This window comes from Trichoderma virens (assembly GCF_000170995.1).
Source record: "Trichoderma virens Gv29-8 chromosome Unknown TRIVIscaffold_87, whole genome shotgun sequence".
In the NCBI taxonomy this organism is placed as follows: domain Eukaryota; kingdom Fungi; phylum Ascomycota; class Sordariomycetes; order Hypocreales; family Hypocreaceae; genus Trichoderma; species Trichoderma virens.
This window is the reverse complement of record NW_014013662.1, coordinates 933143-957566: the sequence shown is the minus strand read 5'-3', so window position 1 is coordinate 957566 and position 24424 is coordinate 933143. Positions and strand designations below refer to the sequence as shown.

General features: G+C 48.8%; 8 protein-coding genes across 8 annotated transcripts; 5 read left to right on the top strand and 3 right to left on the bottom strand.

The window, feature by feature from the left end:
- Window positions 1–804: 804 nt before the first annotated feature.
- On the top strand, window positions 805–1229 carry TRIVIDRAFT_57903 (hydrophobin; the record flags this gene model as incomplete). Its single annotated transcript, XM_014096866.1, has 3 exons — window positions 805–970; window positions 1035–1120; window positions 1188–1229. The coding sequence occupies 3 exons, from the start codon at window positions 805–807 to the stop codon at window positions 1227–1229; spliced, it is 294 nt and encodes a 97-aa protein (XP_013952341.1).
- A 693-nt stretch (window positions 1230–1922) lies between these two features.
- On the top strand, window positions 1923–3176 carry TRIVIDRAFT_45169 (uncharacterized protein; the record flags this gene model as incomplete). Its single annotated transcript, XM_014096865.1, has 1 exon — window positions 1923–3176. The coding sequence occupies one exon, from the start codon at window positions 1923–1925 to the stop codon at window positions 3174–3176; it is 1254 nt and encodes a 417-aa protein (XP_013952340.1).
- A 710-nt stretch (window positions 3177–3886) lies between these two features.
- Window positions 3887–5827, top strand: TRIVIDRAFT_45218 (uncharacterized protein; the record flags this gene model as incomplete). The annotated part of the gene is made up of 2 exons (XM_014096864.1): window positions 3887–5158; window positions 5225–5827. The coding sequence occupies 2 exons, from the start codon at window positions 3887–3889 to the stop codon at window positions 5825–5827; spliced, it is 1875 nt and encodes a 624-aa protein (XP_013952339.1).
- Window positions 5828–6389: 562 nt separating this feature from the next.
- Window positions 6390–8173, bottom strand: TRIVIDRAFT_44478 (uncharacterized protein; the record flags this gene model as incomplete). Its single annotated transcript, XM_014096863.1, has 3 exons — window positions 6390–7167; window positions 7227–7367; window positions 7428–8173. The coding sequence occupies 3 exons, from the start codon at window positions 8171–8173 to the stop codon at window positions 6390–6392; spliced, it is 1665 nt and encodes a 554-aa protein (XP_013952338.1).
- Window positions 8174–9402: 1229 nt separating this feature from the next.
- On the top strand, window positions 9403–13716 carry TRIVIDRAFT_67348 (uncharacterized protein; the record flags this gene model as incomplete). Its single annotated transcript, XM_014096862.1, has 7 exons — window positions 9403–9838; window positions 9937–10031; window positions 10083–10390; window positions 10466–11127; window positions 11196–12867; window positions 12954–13000; window positions 13163–13716. 7 exons carry the CDS (start codon window positions 9403–9405, stop codon window positions 13714–13716), a joined length of 3774 nt encoding a protein of 1257 aa, XP_013952337.1.
- A 1220-nt stretch (window positions 13717–14936) lies between these two features.
- Window positions 14937–15434, top strand: TRIVIDRAFT_18969 (uncharacterized protein; the record flags this gene model as incomplete). Its single annotated transcript, XM_014096861.1, has 1 exon — window positions 14937–15434. A coding segment is annotated over one exon (498 nt), but the record flags the coding sequence as incomplete, so codon positions are not given.
- Window positions 15435–15532: 98 nt separating this feature from the next.
- TRIVIDRAFT_172991 (uncharacterized protein) lies at window positions 15533–17014 on the bottom strand (the record flags this gene model as incomplete). The annotated part of the gene is made up of 2 exons (XM_014096860.1): window positions 15533–16746; window positions 16832–17014. 2 exons carry the CDS (start codon window positions 16899–16901, stop codon window positions 15629–15631), a joined length of 1188 nt encoding a protein of 395 aa, XP_013952335.1.
- Window positions 17015–18498: 1484 nt separating this feature from the next.
- Window positions 18499–21429, bottom strand: TRIVIDRAFT_45143 (glycosyltransferase family 20 protein; the record flags this gene model as incomplete). The annotated part of the gene is made up of 3 exons (XM_014096859.1): window positions 18499–18539; window positions 18603–21262; window positions 21407–21429. The coding sequence occupies 3 exons, from the start codon at window positions 21427–21429 to the stop codon at window positions 18499–18501; spliced, it is 2724 nt and encodes a 907-aa protein (XP_013952334.1).
- Between the last annotated feature and the right edge of the window lie 2995 nt (window positions 21430–24424).

The window sequence follows — 24424 nt, the reverse complement described above, 5'->3', positions numbered from 1 at the left end:
TTGCATAAAATCTATCGACTCATTGGGCAATGCACATTGAGCCGGTCTCCTAATGACCCGCTCAGCTCTCATCTGGAATCGGGCTCTTGCGATGCCCCTGAGGAGTTTGCCACAGAGATCCCAGGACAATGAAGAATCAGTTGGGATGCATATGGTTCAGATTCCGTACGAAACGGAGGCTGCCTATGATAGGCAAATCGATGCGTAAAATTGTTCAATGTCTGCTATCATCTTTGCCGTCCATCAATGTAATGTTGCTGCGATGTGTTCAATCTAACCAAGAGTTCAGTATTCTCATTTGCGACGTCCTTCCAGGAATGTGAACCCGAAGTGGCAAACGGATAAAACTTGAACGCTATCTATAAATAAGTCGCTCGTTGAAGAACGGCCCCCCCCCCCAAAAAAAGCGGTTGCTGGCTTTCAGATCGTCTCTCGCCACCTACCGACCATATCCATGCTCCTAGGGCTACTTTACAACTACAATCCCTGTATGATGATTGATATATGATGACAGAATATTATTATGAGCCCCCTTGACATCCAGTTATTGGTTCAGGTACGGCTCATAGTTCTCATGTTGATTTGATGGATAACGAAACAGGATGCAACCTCTGGTGACATAAAATCCCCCTAGCTTTAGTAGATGGGTTGGTGCTAGGAACGTGAAATTGGATATAAATATCTCTTTCATCTCTTGTCTCCAAATCAAAAAGCAGCTCAGATGACAAACACTGTAACGCACCCGTTCAAACATTCACACGTTCAGCTTTAGCTTTTATTGACAATTCATCCACTCGATTCAAGATGAAGTCCTTTGCTGCTGCTGTTCTATTCATCGCTGGCATCCTCGCTGCCCCTTCGCCCAATGCGAAGGCAATCAGAAGCCCACTTTGTCCCGGCGGTCTCGAATCTAACCCCCAGTGTTGTTCCACTGATGTTCTTGGTATCGCTGACTTGGATTGTGCAAATCGTAAGCAATCTCATGAAAATACATGGTTTATTCCATTTGAAGATACTGACTGCTCAAAAATTAGCCTCCAGCCCTGTCACTGATGTACAGTCTTTCCGGGCTGTTTGCGCTGCTGGAGGCCAACGGGCTCGTTGCTGTGCTATCCCAGTTGTAAGTTGCGATACGTATACCTAAACCACATGAACATACGGATCAGATGCTCACGACTTCCTGACAGGCTGGCCAAGCGCTGCTTTGTGAGAGCCCTGTCGGCATTTAACCAGAACCGGACCACCAGTAACAAAAGTCTCTACCTATACCGACAGAGAACACCGCTTGGCAGAATAGGGACCCAGAGTATAAGAAGCTAGGGCTAGAATGTACACATGTATCAATTGGCCTACAAGATAGTAAATAGTAAACGTTCATATAAGAGATTTGATTTGTTTATAATACGCTCGTATTCGTTTCCTGAATGTCAACTGTAAATATTTGATCAATATATGCAATACTGTTGGGAGATAAACAACTAAATGCCACCGTACCATCGTTACCCGACATATTTGTCTTGTAATCTACATCCAGGGCATTGAACGTAAATATGTGTTCAATGTACATTTATTCAGTATCTCAAAGCAAAAGGAAAAGCGATACCTCTATTTTTGTATACAATGAATGCCTTTTATCTCGCGCAAAACCTGTGTGCCTCTCTTGTGGCTGAACTTGTACAATCTTCAACATTGTTTTTGTGTTCGAAATGATGGCAAGCTAGGCAATTGTTCAGCGTCCACTTGGTTGAACAAAAGATGAAACGAACTCCTTCTTAAGATGCAAACTTATAAGTACTCCAATGTGGCATGAAGTTTAAAAATCACATTCGAATTAACGATTCCAGATATTAACCTGTTCGCAGTGTCCCTGATATCGTTGCAGAGGACCCCTATTTCCCCCCTCGACAATGGCCAACTCCGAGATGATCACCTTTGGCTGGGAACTAGAGCTGATTGTGCACTTACAGGAAGGAGAGCCTGCTGGTCTCGAATTACAGGCCAAAAAATTACGTGAGCTGGCATTAAGCCTTAAATATCAAGCGCCAGATCTGCCCGTGGCCGCTCAATGCTCCCATAACCAACTTTCAACTTGTTGCATCTGTGAGGATGCTCCTCCCGAATTTCGCAGCTTCTGTTTGAGAGTCTTCACACCAGCTGAGCCTATGTTTGAGCCCGGAGGAAACTCAGAAAACCTGTATTTTCACGTCAAAAAAGAATCACTTTGCGTCCCAGAGGATCAACACGGTAACAGGCTGGCTCATGGTTTTGAGATTACTTCACCTATTTTAGACAATGAGGAGCTCAAATCTGGGCTCCCACAGACTGAAAAAATTGTCTCAGCTATTCGAAATAGCCACTTGAGTATTTCGGCGCACGTAAGGTGTGGTCTTCACATCCATGTGGGTGTAAAGAACGGCATGACATTGAATGTCGCCAAGAAAGCAGCTACATTGGTCATGATGCTTGAGCAACCTCTTTTTACAACATTTTCATCCGTTAGCCGTTCTGAGATTCCTGCCTGGTTCAGCCACATTGGTAAGAAATGCTACTTTGCAACCAAGGCTAGTAGAGAATGCTGCTCCATAACGAGAGAAAACACGAGCCGACAGTTACTCGAACATTTGCCTATTCTTCCTTCGCAACTGCAACCGGCTGAGTGGAACGACAGCAATCCCAACAAGTGGTATCTTGCCCTGAATTATATCTGGCTAACAGACAATATGTGGAGGCTCTCAACTGGACTACTAACAGATGGAGGCGCAAAGGCCAGCTTGGCTTTGTGTACTCGCACAAAGCGTGGAAAACCAGCATACGAGAATGATGTTTCTAATCGCAATGGCACGGGCGGACTTAATGGATCGCCATCGACGATAGAGTTTAGGTACCCGCCAACAAGCTTCGATATCGAATTCATCAAGTGCTGGGCCGAGATCTCATGCAAAGTTGTAGAGATTGCTACGCGCGACACTTCGGCTTTTAGTAAAGTGGCTGCAGATTTGCTCCAGGAGTTGCAAAGGGATGAGAAAGAGTCTGCTTTACCTATGTGGGCACGAATTCTCAATGTTCTCGACTTGGGCCATCAGATTGACTTTTGGAAGCAGCAGTTGGAGCGGTTTGAAGCTGGCGAGATCATCCGGTTCCTTGATTCAGACGGTTTTGTGTTGCCGGACTATTAGCCAAGGATAAGGTTTTATTGCTTTTGATCATGTTTGTGTTTCGGGCGCATTTATTTTAGATGGAAGCTCATGTCTTCGGGTGTTGCAGAAGTGTATTTATTCAGCTATTTTAGAGGCGTATTGATCAGGCATCAATTAGCAATTGTCATTTTCGGGTTCTTATCACCTTCTCTTCTCCTCTCTCGCTCCATCTGCATAAGTGTGTATGTGTAAAAGCTTTGTCATTATCCATTACCAATCACAATGAAGTATTACTGGTCATTCCAAGAGCATCACGCACTGGTTGATGCTGGCTGGACTCCTGATTTTATATTGGAAGGATTATCATTTCTTAGGCTAAGTCGGGTGGTCGATGCCGCGATGCCGCAATATCCGACTTTCTCTAAGCGTTCAATTAGATGTCAATTTACGCCCTGAGTCTTTTATAACACCATGCGTTATATGAGTCGTTCTTTTGTATCATTTGATGCGCTATAAAACGATCTTCTTGCCCTTTTGAGAAGCATGGCTTGTTGTGTCGATCAGTCTAATGCAGCACAGCCTCTTCCCCCGCTTTCCCTATCATAGCGTGGCTAATCATGACCGAATTGGAGCAATTACACAAAATTCGACCCTTATATATAAATTTGGTCTCGGTCGACACAATAAACCCTACATCTCGTACTAATATCATTCAATAACCTCATTCGGTCGCATAAGTGAAACTTGATATGGCTCCTCAAACCCCCCAGCCACCACCGGACTTCACCTTAGATCCTGCGTCCATAGTTCAACATACTGAGCTGCTAATAGCGGCATCAGCAAAGGTTTGGGATGCTGTAGCTCAGATCTCTCCCGACGAAGCGACATTTTCCAACGCTATTCTGCCTTTAATATGCGATGAAAATGATAGGATGAGTATCTCCCCCCAACTCGGGTTCCTTCATAACGTGTCTCCCTTAAAGGAGCTCCGCGAGGCTTCCAAGGAGGCTAGGAAAATCCTGAACCGCGATAGCATCGGCAGATTTTCTCGAGCAGATGTTTTTAGAGTTGTTAATGCTGTATGGCAGAAACATGAGTCTCTTGATCCGGAGTCGCGGCTCTATGTGGAGAAGCTGCAAACGCAATTCATCAAAACAGGACAGGGGCTCACTGACGAGGCCGTGAAGGCCAAAGTGAAAGATAATCTTGTGAAGATTAATGAGCTCGAGAATGAGCACATTCGAAATCTCGATTCGGATGTCGGCGGTTTGTGGCTTACACTAGATGAGCTGCAAGGTGTCCCGCAGTCTCACCTTGACCGATGGAAGGCAGAGGGCGATAAGCGGTGGATTGATCACAAGATCCCCAACTATACAGCCGTGATGCAACATGCCTTAAGAGATGACATTCGGCAAAAAGTGTGGCTGGACATGGAAAATCGGGCAAAGGGCCTCAATGGAGCCGGCCTCAAAGAGATTCTTGTGCTTAGAGATGAAGTTGCTCGTGCGCTTGGCTACAAGCATCATGCTGAATTGCGAGAGAGTGACAGAATCTTGAAAACAGATGATGCCGTTCATTTCCTGAATCGCATCCGCGATGTTCTTCAAGAACTAGGCACGTGCGAACTTGAGTCTCTAAAGGCATTGAAAGCCAAAAAGACCCGAGAAGAACAATCTCAAGATGCACCCTTGTCTGAACAATTTTTTCCATGGGATAGACCGTTTTTCCAACGCATAGCAAAGCAGAATTCTTTGCAAGTGGATCAAGACGAGGTTGCCGAGTACTTTCCCTTTGACAGATGCCTTTCGAGAATGCTGTCTATTCTTGGTGCCTTATTTGGGGTGAAGTTTCTAAAGTATTCGCGTGATGCTCCTCAGATTACCACGTGGCATGAGGGAGTAGATGTCTACTCTGTATGGGATGAGGAAGCCCAAGGAGGTCATTTTCTCGGATACCTCTATATGGATGTATTTCCGCGGGATAATAAATATGGCCACAAAGGAATGTTCAAAATGAGACCAGTAAGTCCACAAGTACGGGTATCATACAGAGTAACAGCATTACTAACTGATGTACCTTTGTTTTAGGGATATGAACGGCAGGATGGCTCGCGAAACTACCCTTGTTCTGCTTTCATGACAAACTACTCACCCCCAAGCGCTACTCGCCCAAGCCTCTTGAAGATTGCCGAGGTTGTCTCATGCTTCCATGAGCTTGGACACACACTGCACAACCTTACTTCAAAGACCAAATATGCGCGATTTCATGGGTCTTCGGTTCCACGCGATTTCGTTGAGATTCCAAGTATAATGCTAGAAGAAATATTCTGGAACCCTCACGTCGTGCGCATGATATCTGGCCACTACCTGACAGAGCAAGACTCAGAGACTGAGAAGAAGCTGCCAGAAGACATAATTGAAAGACTTATCGCTGACCAGTTTGCGCATACGGGACTTGGCAATCTCTCGACTCTTCATTTTAGCATGTTTGACCTCCTTATTCACACACCTTCTGATCACCAGGCAATTTGTGACATGAATCTTGCGGTGGAGTTCAACAAGCTGCGTAGGGAAATTTGCCTGGTTAGTGGCCCTGAGGATATTGGCTACGAAGCCGATTTTGTTCACAGTTTCTGTCGTTTTCGTTTTCCTATTGGGTACGATACTGCGTATTATACCTATCTGCTGTAAGTAATTTGCGTCTCCATAACACCCGGGATGGCACTGACCTTGGCGCAGATCTCGCTCCCTCAGCTATGACATCTTCAAGACAAAGTTTGAGCCGCTATTGCCTTCTGAAGCTCTGCCCATCACAAAGTCTAATAATGTGGATGATATTATCTCTCATGAAATTCGTCAAGAGTTCCGACGGTATCGAGATATCATCTTGGTGCCAGGAAGCAATGTGGTGTCTTATATGGGACTGTTAAAGGAGTTTTTGGGTAGAGATGCTAATCATGAGGCATGGATTCAGATGCTGAAAGAGAGGGTCGCTGACCGCGCTGCTCAGATGTGAATTACATGGGAGTAATTCTTCCGCTTAATGGGGGAGACTGCATAGGAACATCAAAAGTTGTTGTTTAGGGAAATGCAAATTTGTTCAGATTATTACTAGATGATGCTATTATATGCCTGTGTATTGGCAACGTATGCCTGCTTCAATCCCAGCTCTTACTTTTAACTCATCTATGTTGATATAAGTGGTCACACCTATCGATATTCCTATCATCTCAAACGTGTGTCAAACCGCCTCTCACCTACTTGACTCGCCATTGTCGGCATCCTCTCCCTGCCAGCCCTCGACTGTATTCTTCTTCATCCTCACAAACAGCAAAGTCAGAACTATGGCTGCTCCTGCAAACCCTATCCCCAGGTAAGCTGCCCCCCGATAACCACCCAACAAGTTTAATCCATCCTTATTGATGTAAATCTCGACCGTCCCAGCAAAGCCCAGGCCTGTACTGAGGCCGTATGTAAAGAGAGTTCCAATTAAGGACCCCGCTGTTCCCTGATGTTTTCTCGTCACAATGCTACTGGCGATGATTTGACCAGCAGCAAATACCATATCTCCCGTACATCCAGCCAAGACCATGGCGGGGAATACCATCGCCCAGTAGATTTGGTGAACAGGCATCGTCGCAATGAGGGTGTTCATCACTATTGCACCCAAAGCACCGATACAAACCACCGTTTCCGCTGGTAGCTTGCGCACAACCCATGCCGCAAAGAAAGCGGCGCCCGTACCGCTGACTGCCATTGGCAAGAATGAACATCCCAGCAAGACAGGATCCCAGTTACGCAAGTTCGCCAAGAAGACGGTCACGTACCAGATGTATATGCCCAAGCTCATAAAGACAAAGAATAACACGAGGATAAGCGCACCAAAGGATGGTATTTTCCAGATGTCAAAAGGAATGATTGGACTGACTGCCCATCTTGATTCCCATAGTAAAAATACGGCAAAGTGGCCAATTGCGACGATGAGCAGTATGTACTCATAGGGATTCTTCCAGCCGACTATAGGAGCTTGGCTAGGTGTCCTCGTATTAGTATTGGAGCATTGACTGGTATAATGGGAGGTTTCGCTTACTTCCAGACAAAATTGAACAATACGAGTCCAGCAACGCCAAGATATGAACCTGTCCAATCAATTTTCCCCTCGGGATCCAATCGTTCGTCATCTGGGACTGCAATAATTGCTGCGCCGTAAACAACAGCCCCTAGGACAGCCCTATGTTCTAACATTAGCTCTATTATTTACGTATTTGACGTATTGTAAAAGAGGCCATACAAGAAGAAGAATAACCACGTCCAGTCTGTCCACTGGAGGAAAAAGCCATTAAACACACATCCGCCAGCGCCGCCAACTGGACCCATCGAAGCGAAGAGCGCCAGTGCCAAGTTTCGTTGTCTACCAGGAGGAAATGTGATTGTTAAAAGAGCTACCGCGTTTGGAACAAGGAGGCCACCTCCTATTCCTGCAAGCGCTCTCATGATGCTGATGCCGACGATGTTGGTCCCATACGCCGTGGCCAGTGTCCAAAAGATCCAAACGGCTGCTCCAAGCGTCAAAATTCTCTTATGGCCAAAGACAGTACCAAGCCGACCGCTGATCAAGACAAATGAGCCTTGGGTGAGCGGATATGCCGCGGCGATCCATGTCGATTGGACGTCCGAAGCTCCCACTGCGTGCCCAACTGTGAATGCACCAATGATACCAGCTCCGTAGGCAAACATTTGCACCGCTTGTGTGAGCACAATTAGTATCATGAAAGTATATGCTCTCTTTTTCGATATAGTTGTGGCTCGCGAGGCGGTGGCGTTGAGTGCAGGTAGTTGTCCGCTTTCCAGGTCGTTTCTCGGTATCTGAGACTTCGAACGTTTGAAAGTATTTGCATCTTGACTTGGAAGACTAGATTTCTTTTCGATGTTTGTAGTATTGGCTGTCTCTTCAGATAATGATGAAGAGTCGTACGGGGTAGTTTCAGAGGGCTCTTGCTTCGAGGAGAGCGTCGCGCTGGTTAGATGCGAAGCCATGTTGGCTGTGTGTAAGTGATAAGATCATACTACATAGGAAGCCGTATTCCATAATGTGCTTCGTACAAGACGCCGTTATAACATATTTTGACATCTAAAACAATCGGCTACTAGTATAAGCGATTTGAAGCATCACATAAGCGGTAGAGACGCCATTCGCATTTGTCATCGAGGTGTCTTGTTGCTTGCCTGAGTTACCTTGGCATGAAGTAACATTTTCATGCTTTTTGACTTATCTGATAGGGAGGCTGGGCCACCTGTTGAGACAAGGCATAAGATGCGTTATGTTATTTCCTATTGAGGAAAACCACCATTTCCTTGCAACAGTTAGCGTGGACATCGACGGTGGGGTGTTTTATTTGCTCCATAAGTGTAAACGTATATCCTGTCCTGCAAGATGGCAGGGGAAGGAGGTTTTGATGCCTGAATGGTAAATTAGTTACTTCATAGCATGCTGCCCGTGAAGCAGGTATCCGCAGGATTGTGAATGACTCTCCAATAGTCTTCTATGCCGGCACCATCTCCGGACCTAAGAGAGTAGTCAGTGGAATGGAAGCTGGAGACAGTGCTAGTCCCTAATAAGTGTGTTTACATAGGAGGCATTTGTTCTCGTCTCTTTTGTTGAACGGGTCAAAGATATATACAACATCTATTGCATCCTACCTAAGAGGTACCAAGTAGCTACCTAGTACATGTAGTCATATGCTGGTACGTAGTGGCCATTGTACCTCCGCGACTCTACGCTCTTTTCTTCAACGCGCTATCTGACATCATCCTCTGGTGGTTGGACATGCATGGCTGCTTGGTTCTTGGTTAGCTTGATAGTTGGAGTTTTTTACATATGTGAATGACCAAGTTGCAATGACCACTACCAAGGTACATCCACAGCATAATCCGAGTGTAATGTCGTAAAAGAGCCAGAGTCAGCCCTGGTGCCTGCGTTTATAGTGCGACTTTCACTTGCTCCTGGCCAAAATCGTTTCTGAGCATGGTCACCTAGCAGGATGGGAGTGAAGCTGGGTTCAGCCTTCTATCTGCGCATTTAAATGAGGTGAGTTGGCAGCTACAAGGCAGTGAGATAGGCAACCAAGAATACAAGTATCACTGCGCCAACCCGTATCCATTAGTTCGTCATCGATGGTTCATCAACATCTGCCGCGTTATCTTCCATTAACATCTCGCTCCCACTTATCTATTTTGCTCCTTTTCTTTATTCAACAACATCCATCATGTCGCTACTTTCGAAGCGCTCGCAGAGTCCGAATCAAGCCTTAGATGAGCAAAGTCCCTCCAAAAGATCAAAACAGGAAGAAAAGGTCGACCTCATTGGCGGACCAGATACAAACAAGCCTTTGTTGATCACAGCCGGATGGAAGCTTGCAACAGGATGGATGGAGGAGTGGTCAATTGGAGAGCCGATCCCAGCGGCACTGATTCCACCCAACTACGTACCTAGTCTTCAGTTTCGCGCGCAGATCCCAACAACAGTCCCAGAGGGTCTGATGAAGGAAGCAGTTGATAACTGGCTTTCGTCAGAGTGCAAGACGCGACCAAAGTTCTCACACTTGCTGTTCTCAGAGTCGCTACAAATAAACTTGCGGTTTTTAGCGGGATACCTTGGATTTAACACATCGAGAGAATTCCATGTCTTTGTGGACTTTGAAGGTAACAATCTATTGGAACCCTCTCCTCTCCCAACATCACAAACTCGGCAATCAATCTATCCACCTCGAGTGAATAACTAATGTTGACATTATCCATAGTGCCAAAAACCATCAAACAGTTCATACGACTACAGTATTCACGGAATGAATTGTGCAACGCTAATACCATGAGCATACTTCCTCAGGCGTCAGAGGTATAGGAACGCTTCGAAATGCTGGAGAAAGATCATGGTTGGCTCAAACAGTCTCTTGATGAAAGCGACTCGCAACAAATATTGATAACTAAGGGATGCCCGGCTGAGCTGGTGACAGAGGGGAGCTCCGTCCGTTTGCAAGACATCGATCTAGTGTTGTCGATTCTCTCTGCCGCGTATAAACTGATCAAAGAAAACCCTGGCCGATTTTGCCAAAGGTATCCCTCTGAATCGAACCAATATACCTGGGATATCCACCATGAAGACTGGATGCGGGCCCATGCGGTGACTGTTTACACGATAACAAGACAAATTGAGATGGCCGAGGCATTCAAAACGCCGATACCTGGAGATGAAAAGTACATAGATCTCTCACTTTTGGGAGAATATGACCCGAAATTGAGGTCTGAAATATATGGCTACACAACCACTAGATGGCTGTGCAGAAATGACAAAAAGAATTTGCTCAGCGAGTATAACACGACTACTTCAATGGACTTTATTCAAGAATTGGACATCCTGGATTGCGAACACGACACGGCTAGGATGAATATGACGTCGCAGCTTGCGGAAACCGATGTAACAGATGCATTAAATACAGGTCGGCGATATCAATCCGAAAACGCAGACGAACGGCGTCCTATTACTGAGGATAATACGTGCACCTTGGCCGAGTCTATCACAGATGCAGTATGTGCAGCACTTGATGCCATCTCCCCTGGAGTGGTTATGGGCAATGAGATATACTCGCCAGACATTCCCCTTACCATGAGGCAGCCTCAGATTACTAAGAACGAGGTAGATGCTCTGCAAGTGATGCTTAAAAGACAAGCGTGTCGGGCACAATTCCGTGAGCCCAGCCCAACGGCCGAAAGCACAGCAAACACCCATCCAGACGCTCTGCAAGAAAAAGGCTCCGGGAAGAGTTCTGCTACAAGATTTCGGGCTCTGGTGAAGATGAGAGCCCAGCTGGGAGATAGTCTGCCGCCGAATCAGGATCTGGAAAGCATATGCAGACACAGGCGTATCGACATGAACACTCTGGCTGTCAACCCACATAACCCATCAACGGTAGCAAAGGCGCCGCAGATCCCAGGTAAACCATTATCCTTTTGCTATACTACTCTATATTCTTGGAGGGTAACCCTAACATAATTTTGGCAGATGCGAATCGATTGGCGGAGCTCTTAGCAGGGCCGTTACGAAACGCCATGTTGCTCAGCGAAGGGGGCACCGACAAGCCGTTCGTCACGCTATTGACATTAAAATTCTTGATAGAAGAAAGAGCTCATCAGTTTAAGAATGATGATCTAATTGTTGAAGAAGATGACCGCATTTTCAAGCCTAGCATTATCTTTGTGCCGTCTGCGGTATTGGACCATGTCTTGGCAGAAGTGACCCATTGCTGGTCGGGGGTGGTTGACATCTGGCTGCTCCATAAGGCCAGAAACAACTGCATGGATCCTGATCGGAAAGTAAACACAATTGAGAAAACTGAGGAGCTCCAGAAGCACATTGACCACTGGGCAACAGAGCATCACGACCCCGCTACTGGGCGTGTTCTCCTTTTGACATCATATGAAACTTGGCTAGAGTTTACTTCTGTCTCAAAAGCCGACCGACCGTTGACTAAAAATGAGAAGATGGATGAAAATGAGGCTGTTCAATGCCATAGCTCGCTGAACGTTGACCATAACCACAGCCAATCTGGAATTCAGCAAGGTGCCAAAGCGCCTGCGAATCAGGAACCGCTGGCCCTCAAAAACGCCATGTGGAATGTTGTAATTCTAGACGAATGCCAGGTTATCCAAAACAAGGCTACCGCCTACAATCAGTTGGTAATGCAGCTTGATCGAGATGCTCTTCTTCTCGTGTCGGCCTATCCACTGGCCGCAATTCGAGACCTGTACGTCTATCTCCAATTAATGTGGGATTCAGCATGGCCGTTCAGTTACTCATTTGAGCTTGAACCGACTTTGCGCGAGACTCTTCATGATTCGGGCACATATGGTGCGTTGCTCAGTATTGGAAAAACCGACAAGGATATCCTATTGAATGTAGTTACCGGCGGAAACACTGTGACCGAAAGGTTGAACTGGCGACAAAGGCAGAGATACGACGAGTACCTCGAATTCGTTCTCGGTGGATATGGTCCAGCATACCTGCTTCATCCGGAGCTTTTCAAGGGCCCTGGGTTTTCTGCAAGATATGTGACGGATTCCTTAGTGGCCGTGGTTAGAACAATCCTGGAAATGGTATCCGTGAGACGAGGCCTGCTCACACCTATGAAGCTTCCCAGCGGTGAAGTTACCTGCCTGGGGAAGGACATTGGTGGTTTGGCCGTCCGAACTGTCGAACTCATACCAACAGCCTCGGTTTTACAGAAGATCCAAGATCATATATTAACGGTAGAGGATTACCTTCGTGATGCTAATGATCCAGAAGCGAATACTGAAGGATGCGCATTAAACAACACACTCCACTGCAGATTGTCGATGATGTCAACAGATGTCAAAAATGTAGCCTTGATGACTCCCACCAGGAGGCTATTGAAGAGGCTGTCACGCCTCCAACAAGGTGCGAACCGTCTCATATCCGAACGGCCAGCAGAGGACGACGACGAAGTAGATGTGCTTGATACCACTGGCGGTCTGCATTGGCTATTTTACAATACGAGAGACTCACAGAGCTATGGATTTCCCACGGACAAGATGAACCAAGTCAGATATGCTGTATGGGACAGTCCGAAATACTGCCACGTGCTATTGAGGGCTTTCGAGGCCCAGCAGCTGGGAGAGAAACTACTGGTACTGGCAAATAATCCATGGACGTGTCGGTAAGTTGGCCTATTTTCATTAATTCTGCTTGCGTCCTGGGCTTGAAGATTGTTTATTAACCAATGCCAATTCTTTTCTCGAATAGGATTATGAATGCACTCCTTGTGGCATGTGGAATAAAGAGCTTGCATTGTACGCCAAGACACTCTCTATCTGAGATTAAGGAAGCCATCGAGGATTGTAATGATGAGCTATCACCGTACACATGCCTCGTGACAACTCTGCAACAGTCGACCCATGGCCTGAATTTGCATGAATCATGTTGTCGAGGCATTATCATGGAACTTCCAATAGATTATGCCACAGTGGCGCACGCAATAAGTCGCCTTTGGCGTATCGGGCAAAGGAACGACGTCAGCTGGGAGATTCTCATCGCGAGACATAGCTTTGACTCTTTCATGGAGACGAAAATGCTGGATCGATACGCTGGTATAATCGAAGTTACAGGACGTATCAATGATGCAATTACTGGTGAAGCGCGAAAAATTTGCGCTTTTGAGATTATGAGGCAGCAGCTCGGACAAGAATGCTCACGATACCCCAGAGTGGGAGTTCCATGGGATCAATTGGACGAGGACAAGATGCGCCAAGAAGGATACTTTTACTCGGCGCTTGCCGAATTCTTTTTCAAGAATCCAACAAAGGCCTATTTAGTACGCCCGGACAACGTTTGCGAGATTGCTCGAGCCTGGAAGTTTGGGATGAAAATCACGACAGCCATGGTAGAGCATCCAATTCCGTTGAAGGATGGAGAGGGTTTGGCGATTCGGAACTTCACAGGCCTAATGAGACCTTGTGTGAGGAAGCAAGAGAGCCGTGAGGAGAAGAGGCCAAGATTCCTGCCATAATGATGGGCAAGGTGCTATACAGCACAACCATGCTAGGCTTCACGGGGCAGGGGGGGAATACATTGCTTTTCTATATGACTTATACTATGTTTAGCTCTAGATTAGCTGACTGGTGTGGATGTGGGGAGAGTACTCCATAGTGTCCGTAGAGTAGTCTTAATACATCGCTTACTTGCGACAAACGGTGCTGGTGATTCTTGCTGGTTATTTGGAGAAAGCCATTGATGGGCTGTAACCCATTCTTCTTATGTTTTCTGCTGAAGCTGTGCGTATTTGTGTCCATTCGTCAATTATTGTGTAACAGTGTAGTTATCCTAGACTAAAAAAGCTGTATACAACACATGCACTCGTCCTCACTAGGATGGTTAATTGTCACATGCCGAAACAAAAACGTCAATCTCCAAACCCGCCAATTCTCGCCAAGCACATGAAAGAGAAGACGTAAAAAAGGAGAAATAAAAGCCAAGAAGCCGCGGCTGCAACAAGTGCCTTTACCCCAGATCTCACCCCACACACCCATTTGATGCTCTCCCCGCTCTTTGCGCCTAAATTACATGGGATGTAATCCCAGCTCTTCCCCGCAAGTTGCATGTGAGTGAGTTGTTCCTGGGGAAAAAAAGAAAAACAAAGTACCGACGGGCTTGAAGGAATAGAGAATTGGAGGGCTTTGCTGGATCGCGGGCTGGGGGGCTTTTCCTTGTCTGGTTTGGTGTGTATGTTGTGGTGGGTTGGGAGCTGCCTGATTTGGGTATGGGTCCGGGGAGAGGGAGTGACGATCAGTCTTGTTTTTGGTGGTGATGGGTGTGTTTGTGAGGTTGTATTATTGTTAATGCAATTACATTATGGTTGAATGGGAGTGGAAGGGACTAGAGCTGATGGATGACATGGATTAGATGACGAGGATTGGGAGGATGAGTGGGAGTGGTTAGTTGGCTGGAGGGGAATACGAGGGTATATAAAGATGGCGGATGACGGCTGTGTTTTTTACAAGAGGAAGAGTTGATGCTGCACTGAGTGTTTACTTGTTGCTTAGCTTTCATAATATTGGGGCTCGAGCTGTGAAAGAGTTGATTCCAACTTGTTCCCTGTCGTTGATCACATATACTCACATCAACAACACAACAAGCCTCCTCCTTGTATATATCATCAACAACATCAACTCTATCACAAACATATACACCTGTCAACAAACCTCCAAAATGCAACTCCGTTTCCTCCCCCTCCTCACTCTCATCACCCCCCTCCTCGCTGCTACAACTCCCGACCCAAACCCCATCCTCACAGCCATCAACACAATCTCCACCGACACAACCGCCCTCAACACCACCGTCGCAAGCTGGGACGGCAACGTCCTCACGCTCCTCGAAATCACAGTCCAATCCGCCAAGCTCCTCGCCGCCATCAACAAGGGTACGAAGACGGCCAACAACGCCGCCAACCTCACCTTTGCGCAGACCCTGGACGTGGCTACCGCGACGCTGAACCTCGCGACGGGCGTCAATCAGACTATTACCACGATTGTGGGCGCGAAACCAAAGTTCGATAAGCTGTTGGTGGTGGATCCGGTGATTTTGCTCAACTTGAAGCTGGAGCAGGATGCGTCGAGGGAGTTTTCGGATGCGGTTGTAGCGAAGGTGCCGGCGGATTTGCAGAGCATTGCGAAGGGGCTGACGCAGGGAATTGACGATAGCTTTTCGGAGGGAATTGCTGTGTATGAAACGTGGTGATGATAATGATTTTTGATGACGATCGTGGTATTAGTTGATTCGTATCTATACAAGTCAGCTCATGAAATGAAAAATGCCACAAGCTGTTTGAAAAAACCATATGCCGTGATTGATATTCAACTGATACATGTATGTACAGCGCCATTGACTCTTTTCTTTCTTCTTCTTTTCTTTTCAGCCTTCTCTTAATCCATCTCATCCACCGTCTGCGCATCCACCTCGTGCGTCTCCGCTCCCGCAACGCCCTTGCCATCAGCCTCCGTAACGGCAAAACGCCAGCCAAACTTATCCTCCTTCTTACCCAGCTGAATGCCCTTCAGATCCGTCAACACCTTGAGGCAGACAGGTCCGGCATCCTCCTGGCCCTCAGGGATGTACGTCACAGTCTCGGCATCGGCCGTCTTCGTCACGTTGGCGCCGGCAGCAAAGCCGCTGGTGCCGCGGCGGGTGATGCTCCGGATGGGCACCAGCGCGGCGGCCGTTCCGGCGGCAAAGACCTCGCTGAAGGACGGCAGCTCGGCGTACTTGATGACGCGCTTCTCGACCTTCCAGCCGTAGCTCTTGGCCAGCGTTAGGACGCTGTTGCTGGTGACGCTGTCGATGACGCACTTGGAGTCGGGCACCACCAGCGTGATGTCGTCACTGCCGCCGCTGCCCGTCTTGACGCCGATGAAGCCGCTGGTGCTGAACTCGTCAATGTCCTCGTGCCTGGTGCTGTCCAGGTGCAGCGTGATTCCGTAGCCCTCGGTCCGCGCCTTGTCGCTCCATCGCAGGACGGGCGCATAGTTGCCGCCGACCTTTGCGTGGCCGGTGCCGTTGGGCGCCGCGCGGTCGAACTCGTCCAGGATCAGCGCCTTGACGGGGTGCGAGCCGTGGTAGACGCCCGTGGGGATGACGAAGACGCAGAAGGTGTATTCCTCGGGCGCAGACAGGCCCAGTTGGGCGCTGGATCCGTAGATCTGGGGGCGGATGTACATGGCGGCGCTCGTCTCGTGCGGTGGCACATAGCCGGCATTGAGCGCCACGGCGGCCTTGACGGCCTGGAGGAACAGCTCGACGGGCACGGGAGGCATGCAGGCAACCTCGGCCGAGTGTTGCATCCTCACGGCGTTGCGGTCCGGGCGGAAGATGGAGATGCTGTCGTTACCAGGCAGGCGGAAGGCTTTGAGGCCCTCGTAGGCCTGCTGGCCGTAGTTGAGCGCCGGCGCCATGCCGTGGATGCGCATGTACGGGTCTGAGACGTACTTGATGGGCGTCCATTTGCCCGTCGTGAGCGAGTAAGTCGATTCGATGTGGCCGTTGACTGGACAAGACGAAGAGACAGCCGGTTAGTCACAGGCAATGCAACAAACGAAGCTACATATCCATCATCGGCTTGGGGAACTAACCTTCGTGGACTCGGAATCCGACATTGGACCAGTCAATGGTGTTGACCGGCGGCGGAGGAAAGGCACCCATGATGGAAAGAAGCTGATTTGTCTCTTGTCGTCAAAGCTGCGACAAGTCTGAATAGTTCAATTGACTCGAAAGCAATTCAAGTCGAGAAAGCTCCGGTGGATCCTGGAATCGGTCAAAACCCAAACAAACTGGAGAACCCAGAATAAAAAAAGAGGAGAGTAAAAAAAGGCGCCACGTCGATCACAGTAAGAACTAAAAAAAAAAAAAACTCACTCTGCTAAAGAAGAAAAAAAGAATAACGTCAGAGTGTACAAGTAAAAGAAAAGCAGCCCAATTGTTGAGACCCAATTGCTATTTTGTTCCCCCCACAACGGGAGTCTTCGATTTCTGTTTGCATCCATTTCCCCGGACAAATAAATGACACCATCAAAGGCAGAGCCGATTTCGCTCGGGCCTCTCCGCTTCCGGCGATTGAGTTGCTTCAGGGCTCCGCAAATGTCCCCAGAAAATTGAATGCCTGGGACCTTCTAAAAAAGGTTCACATGGCAGAAGGAATCACGGCAGCACTAAGTTGTCTTGGGAAGTAGTAGAGCCTATTTGCGTTGGTTCTGCCGAGGAAAAATAAGAGTAAGAAGTCCGTAAGACCCGGTGTCAAGTTAGGCGAGGTATGACGGATGACGCCGCATTCTTTAAGAGCATACTATTCGAATAATACGAATAACCCGCAGCTTGATTGGACAGCTGGCTTGAGCTGTATCAGCTTCATCTAGAGACGCCATGATCCCGTATCACGCCATACATCATCATCATGATCATCTAGCAATATTGTTTACCATTATTTCCAAACAAGAGCCCGTGGCAAGAGCCATGTCCAACGCCCAGTTCTCCACCAGCTCATCCAATCATCCTCCAGATCTGTGTCATGGTGGCCCGTAGCTTCGACACAGCTCTCAGTAGATTAGGAACCAAGTGGCGAATTAGCTTTCTTAGCTACAGAAAAGAGACATATACAATCATCGAGATCACTCCATCGGTATGATTACTAGCCCGTTCAGGCTTGCACAAGAGTGCCGATGCCAAGCGAGCCCAGAGATGTAGAATGCATCTAATGTAAATCCATTGTTGATGCACGCGAGCGCTTATACCTAATAGCTATGTACCGTACGCATGCCTCCCAATTCGTGTCTATGTTGCCGCTCATGCCAGACAGAAAGAAGGAAAAAAAGCTAAGAATACATAGGAGAAGCACGAGGTAGAGGATATAATGTTTGTAGAGTTGAGTCAAATCGAAACACGCAGACCTATTCAAATGGTAATGACAGTTTTCACCCTTGCTTCTCTCTCGACTCAAATACTCCACTAAGTACGTATTGCGAAAGGGGGTGCTCGTGCTATGTATGGACTCATTCATCGTGTAAACGATCTTCATGAAGCCATGTCCAGGTATATAATTCAAACTCCACTCGTATCCATACGCCTCCATTTTCATGTACCTGAGACGCCTTGCACGACAAGAAAACATATATAGAGAGAAAAAAAAAAAGATAAGAAACATGGCCAAGTAAAAAAAAAAAAAAACAATAAAAAAACAGATAGAAAGAAGAGCGGGGGAGGGGTTGGGAATAAGGCGAACCACTGAAGCAATCAACTACGCTTCTCATGAAACAGACGCAAGTCGCTGAAGGCAGTTAAGGACACCTGTGTGAAATATTAGTCTCTCTTGTTTAATCATCCCAATAATTTCAACAGGAGACATCTTACCGCTCACGCCCTGTGTCAGAGTAGCTGTGGCCTCGGTGTTTCGGCTGCCAAGGCTCACTGTAATAACATCCTTGATCTGCTTCTGGCTGCCCAGGCTGTTTGCCCACTTAAACACCTTTTCGTCTTCTCGTCCGTCACCGACAACCATTAAGAAGTCGACGGGCTGCTCGTGTACCTCGTTCGAGTTCATGTGCTCTCCGAGTTGCTCAAACACTCGCTGCGCCGCAGTGCACTTGGTCCAATCCAAAGGCTCGACCAAGATGGCGCCGTCCACTGCCAGGGCATGTACTCGCTGCGACTCGCAGGCATCGTTGACGTGGCTAGCGCAGTCAGATGCCTGGCGAGATGCTGATTCGTAGTCCTCGGCGTTGTTGTAGTGGAAGAGCAGACTGCAGCGTCGCTCCTCGATTTGCGTGCCGGGTGTTCTCTCGAGGTAGTACTGCATGATGGGCTTGACTGATTCCTTCCAGTTAGTGATCTGGCACGCATCGGCCATCTCCACCCATTCATCTTTGCCGCAGTCCTTGAGGAAACAGCCGTTCTCAGCAATCAGGCCCAGGTTCGGCACGCGGCGGAACACTCGATCCAGCTCCTCCGGCCGTCGGCCAGACATGACATAGACAGTGTTTCGTTCGTCCATCAGCAGGTCGTTGAGCACATCCAACGTTCGCTGCGGGCTAACTGGGATGATTTGGTTCACAGGGCCCCAGCTGACAAGTGTGCCTTCATAATCCAGAATAAATAGTCGTCGCTGAGCATTCACGTACTTGGTGGAGACTGAGTTCATCGAGAGCCGGGGCACATAGGTCTGGTCGCGCTTGTGTTGCTCCTCGTATGACCGGTCCAGATGGCTGAGGAACTCGGTAAACCAGTGGGAGCCGGTTTGGTGCACCACGCACTTGTACAGCTTCTCCCAACGGCGTGTCTTTTCTTCCTCACCCATCTCGAGCGCCTGCTTGATTGCGTCGGCGCACTGTCGGTAATCCCAAGGATTTACCGACAACTCGTTCTTACCGAACAACGATGATGTTCCAGTAAACTCGGACAAGATGAGAGAGCCGTGCTTCTTATCGGGGAAGATCTTGCCATCCTGACAAAACAGGTATTCGTGTGAGGTGAGGTTCATGCCTTCACGCTGGCTGGTGATCATGAGTGCGTCGGCAATGGAGAGGAGGGCGAGGTATTGAGCATAGTCAATATCCTGCTTGAGATAGACGACCGGCTGGTAAGCCAGATTTGCCCATGACGAGTTCACGCGCGTAACAATGTCGGAGACGGCAGCATCAAGCTCGGTGGGCTCGCCCGAAGACAGCGCTACTTGGATCAAGACAGTGTTCTCGCGCCATTCCGGATTCTTATTCAGGAACAGCTCGTATGCCAACAACTTTTGCCTGACTCCTCGCACATGGTCGAGCTTGTCTCGTGCGACAATGAGTTTCTTTCCTTGGTAGCGCTCTTGCATGATGGCAAGCCATTTCATCACCTCGGTTTCCTCGCGGTGCTTGTTAAGGCTGACGGGATCAATGCCAATGGCATTGTGCACAACCTCAACGAAGCGGTCTTCTAGCTGCAGGCCTTCCGGTGTTGCTTCGACAGTGAGGATGCGGCTGCAAGTAAGCAAGAAGTGCCGAGTGTATTCCTGAATCTGGAAGCCAATGAGGTTGGCTCCCAGCATACCCTCGAGGAGCTCCTTTCGAACGGCCAGGCAGCGGAAGACTTCGGACGAGGGGAAAGCAACGTGCAAGAAGAAGCCAATTTTGGCCTCGGGCAGCTTCTTGCGGATCATGCCAGGGACAAGCAGCAGGTGGTAGTCGTGGATCCAGATGACATCGCCGCGTTTCCAGTTCTGGACAATCTTGTCGGCAAAGGCCTGGTTGACCTTGACGTAGTACTTCCAAGAGTGGTCCTCGTATGCCTTGCTCTTGGGGTTGTCGGGGATCTGGTAGTGGAAGACGGGCCAGAGCATCTGCTTGCAGAAGTGGCTGTAGTGGCCGTCAAAGTCCTTGTCGGAGCAGAAGACGGCCAGCATGTCGTGCTCAGTGGCTAGTGTGTCTTCAATGTCCTGCTTCTGCTGAGTACCCTCGAGAGCATCGGTGGGCATACCCAGAGTGCCAACCCAAGTGTAGTCGGAAAGCTTTCCATCACGGGCAGCGGCCATGGCAGCGTTGCGGAGCCCTCCATTGCCCTGGTCGGCGTTGACCACACGCCATTGAGCAGAGGCAAAGACCTTGTCGTGACTCTCGCTGCGCATCAGGGCCCTGGGCTTGTCAATGCCTCGACGACCCATCTCCGTTGCCTTTTGCAGGGTGCGGCTGCTCTCGAAGATGTCGGCTGGCGGCGGCGTGCTGGCCCGAGACTTGGGCTGGTCAGCACGACCGCCCCAGGACTTGGAGCCCTTGTCCGCGGGGGAGTTGTCGCTGTGTGGGAATTGAATACGAAAGCCATCTTCGTTGGCAAATGGATCGGGTGAAGTGGGCTCGTCGACCGGGGTGTGAGGCGGGGTGATGTCGGGTCGCGGTGTGAAGAGACTTGGCTGGACGTCGACAGTGGGAATCGCGGGCAGAGGCTTGGGCGGTTCAAAGGCCTTCTGGCGCTTCGAAAGCGTGTGTCGACGGCGAGAGTTGCCCGGCAGATTGAATTGGACCGTCTTGGGGAGAAAGCTGTAGAGGGTGACAAACGACAGATGACGTGCATTAGCCCCAGTAGCGTAGATGTCATTGCAGCTGCCACAAAACAAGGGAGGAGACGGGATGAAAAAAAAAAAAAGTCAAAAGAACCAACTCAATTGCAACCACTCAACTTACAGGGAGCAGATAAAGACTGTCATGATGGGCAATGGCTAGTGTGTAGCTTGAAGCCCAACTGTAAGACAGACAAGAGATTGTTCGTCGTCGATCAAGGTGGCGACGAGGCCGAGCGTGCAAGTCGGTGGTGATGGGCAGCAAAGATGAGGCCGCAAGAAAGCGAACGATGTCGGTCCGTCCGTCTCCGCTGAGATGGCAGGTAAACTAGCTATCGGCTATGGCAGAGACATATGGGCAGAGGGGCTGCTCTCCAAAGTCATCCGTCCAAGGGGAGGGGAGTGTCGTTGATCTTGTGTGTTTGGGTAGAAGGAGGAAGAAGAGGAAGAGAAAGAAGAAGAAGCTTCTGGAGACGAGCAGCCGAAGAGGTAGAAGTACGAGTAGCAGCGTTAGACGCGGGAAGCTGGATGCTGGGCAGCAAAAACGCCGTCCGGTGCTTTTCTTAGCTGGCAAGGGAGCAGCAATGCGGAGCTTTTTTGGAGGCGGGAGGGAAGACAAGAGGTCCACCTGCTTAGGCCTGCGGCTGTGATAGGCTGCGCCTAGGAAAGAGGGTGAGAAATGATATCAAACGGGACAAACTAGGTGAAAAAAGAAGCGATAGAGTTCAAGAGAGGCATGGAGGTGAGCAATAAAAAAAATAGACTGCATTGAGGGAGGCTTTGCTCTTGGTGCCGCAAAAACCAAGGCAGCGGGACTGATCGGGATGCTTTGGATTGGATGCCGTCAAAAAAATGTTTCGGCTGGCCCGCAGGTCGTATCACCATTAGTGATTTCAAGACACGCTGAGCGGGGGTCCCCTTGTCATTTTCTTGGTTTTTTTTTTTTCTCTTGACCTTTTTCTTTGACTCGATTTAGGCGTTTTCTTGCACCCCTCGCGACAGGGATACAGATCCGGTATGAAACGTGCACAGAATTGGAGAAGGACAAGGGTTTGGGATTCAAAGAGGGAAGGGCAAGGGGAGAGAAAAAAAAGAGATGAAGCAAAAAAATTCTACAGACGATGACAATAGACAGAAGAATAGAATCTTGCCACACTTACCTGGTTCAGCGCACGCAAATTCAAAGTGATGAATACAGTAGAATGGATGAGTATTGATGTTGCTGATTGGAATTGGTTTCAAAGGCAAAAAGCAATGCGAATAAGGATGCTCCTTGTTTAAAGGCAGACCGGGCTGCCGTCTCTGACGTAATCGTCTGAAATTACGAAGACGGGCTTGGAGCTGAGCAGAACCGATCCAGGTCGAATTGCTTAAAGCTGACGTCCTCGATGCCGGATAATTGTGGATAGCGTTTGGCCGGCTGGAGAGTTTGGTCCGTTTGCTGGGCCAGGGGCCTGCCAAGCAACGAGGAATGTTGAGATTGCCAGAGCTCTGCTTCTGCTTAGCCTCTTTGGAGCAGCATCATGGAAACGATGGAGAGGGGGGGCGTTGTCTTGTTGGCCAGATATATTACGACACGCCTCACCCACTCCCGTCCCGTCGCGTGGTATTTATACTGTACGGCATTACATAGTACGAGTACGGCCATGCAATCACATGTGCGTATGTGCTTCTGTCTTGTCAACTTTGCATCTATGTATGCCCGTCCGTAGCTTTCTTTTTCACCTGTCGAGTGTTTTCATCATTCGTGTTAGTCGTGCTCTCTAATCTGCCTCACCAGCGTTTTTCCCTCACACGGCACATGGCGCAAAAAAGGCCTCGGCCTACCGGAAGCCAGAATCCAAGCAATTTGACACAAGCCTCATTCTTCAGGGTTGGGTGTGATGACAGGCTTCAGTGTGTGAGAACCACCGCGCTTACACGACTGACTACCCATGACCCTTTTTGGGCCAGCTTGTGCACATCTTTCAGCGTCGTACACGCTCCGTGGCCCCGTACTGGATCGTAATTGGGAATCTCCAGAGTCTTGTGCTTGCTCGGCGCTTTTTCATACGTGCACAGCGCACTGCACTGCAGGCTGAGGGAAATGACAGGCTGGCGGCTGAGGTGAATCACAGGAGGCAGAGGCAGAGGCAGCCCACGACATGCCGTAGCACAGCATGGCATCACCGGTGCTTGCTCGTGCTACTGACTAGTTGCTGCTGGGAGCAATCCCATGTCCCTCGGAAGCTAAGCTTATTCCACATCTCTACGGGCCGATGACTCGGATTCGATTGCCCCGTGCCTCGCCTGCAAGCGCTGCCGCAGTCTTGATCCCGCCGTCGTTTGAAGGATGCCCGTAACATATCATCAAGGCTAAAAAAGAACGCTAGAGCATGACTCTTGGATGATGCTAGCGTCCGTAACAAGGACTGTCGAGGCCATCGAAAGCAAGCAATGCAAGCAAGCATCAAACGTTGGGGCAGTAACAGGGAATCGTCGTGCCGTAAATGTAACGTGCAAGACCCTGTCGGCCGGGTGTTTGCGGCCCGGGAGCGTCGTGAAGGACCAGGGCAGCTCCGGTCTGTGGCCCAAAGAGGGAGGATGGATCATGGATCCCATGAAAACTTGCTTGCAAATACGGAGTACAACAGCAGCGGTTCATCAGAAAAACACTATAGTAAAACAAAAAGAAAATTACAAAATTGCAAAGATAATTATAGTAATCCATTGCGAGTCCCTTTTTACCACATGTAGAATACAACAATGGTCCCTTCCCCCCTGCCTGTCTGTTTGACAACGGCTCCGAACACATTTATTTGCCTACCGCCACAGCCTCTGACCAAACAGAAGAGCCAAAAAGGTACCGCTACGGACAGACACGTGTGAGCGTTTTTTTGCCCTCTGCCTCCGCATCTTGCTCCCATCTGTCAAAAACGTGTCCCGGCCTCCGGGGTAAGTAAAACGCAATGAGATAAAAGCAAAAAAAATAAACCAAATTAGAAACCTTGTTTGTGCCCAACGACTCCCAACCGGCCCCATTCTGATGGAGCTCCTGTTATACCGCTTCCACGTACAGTACCTGCAACTTACCGCCACAGGACGTTCATTCTCGACCCTTCAAATACTCACGCGCCGGCGCCTGGGGTCGTCTTTGGCTGGC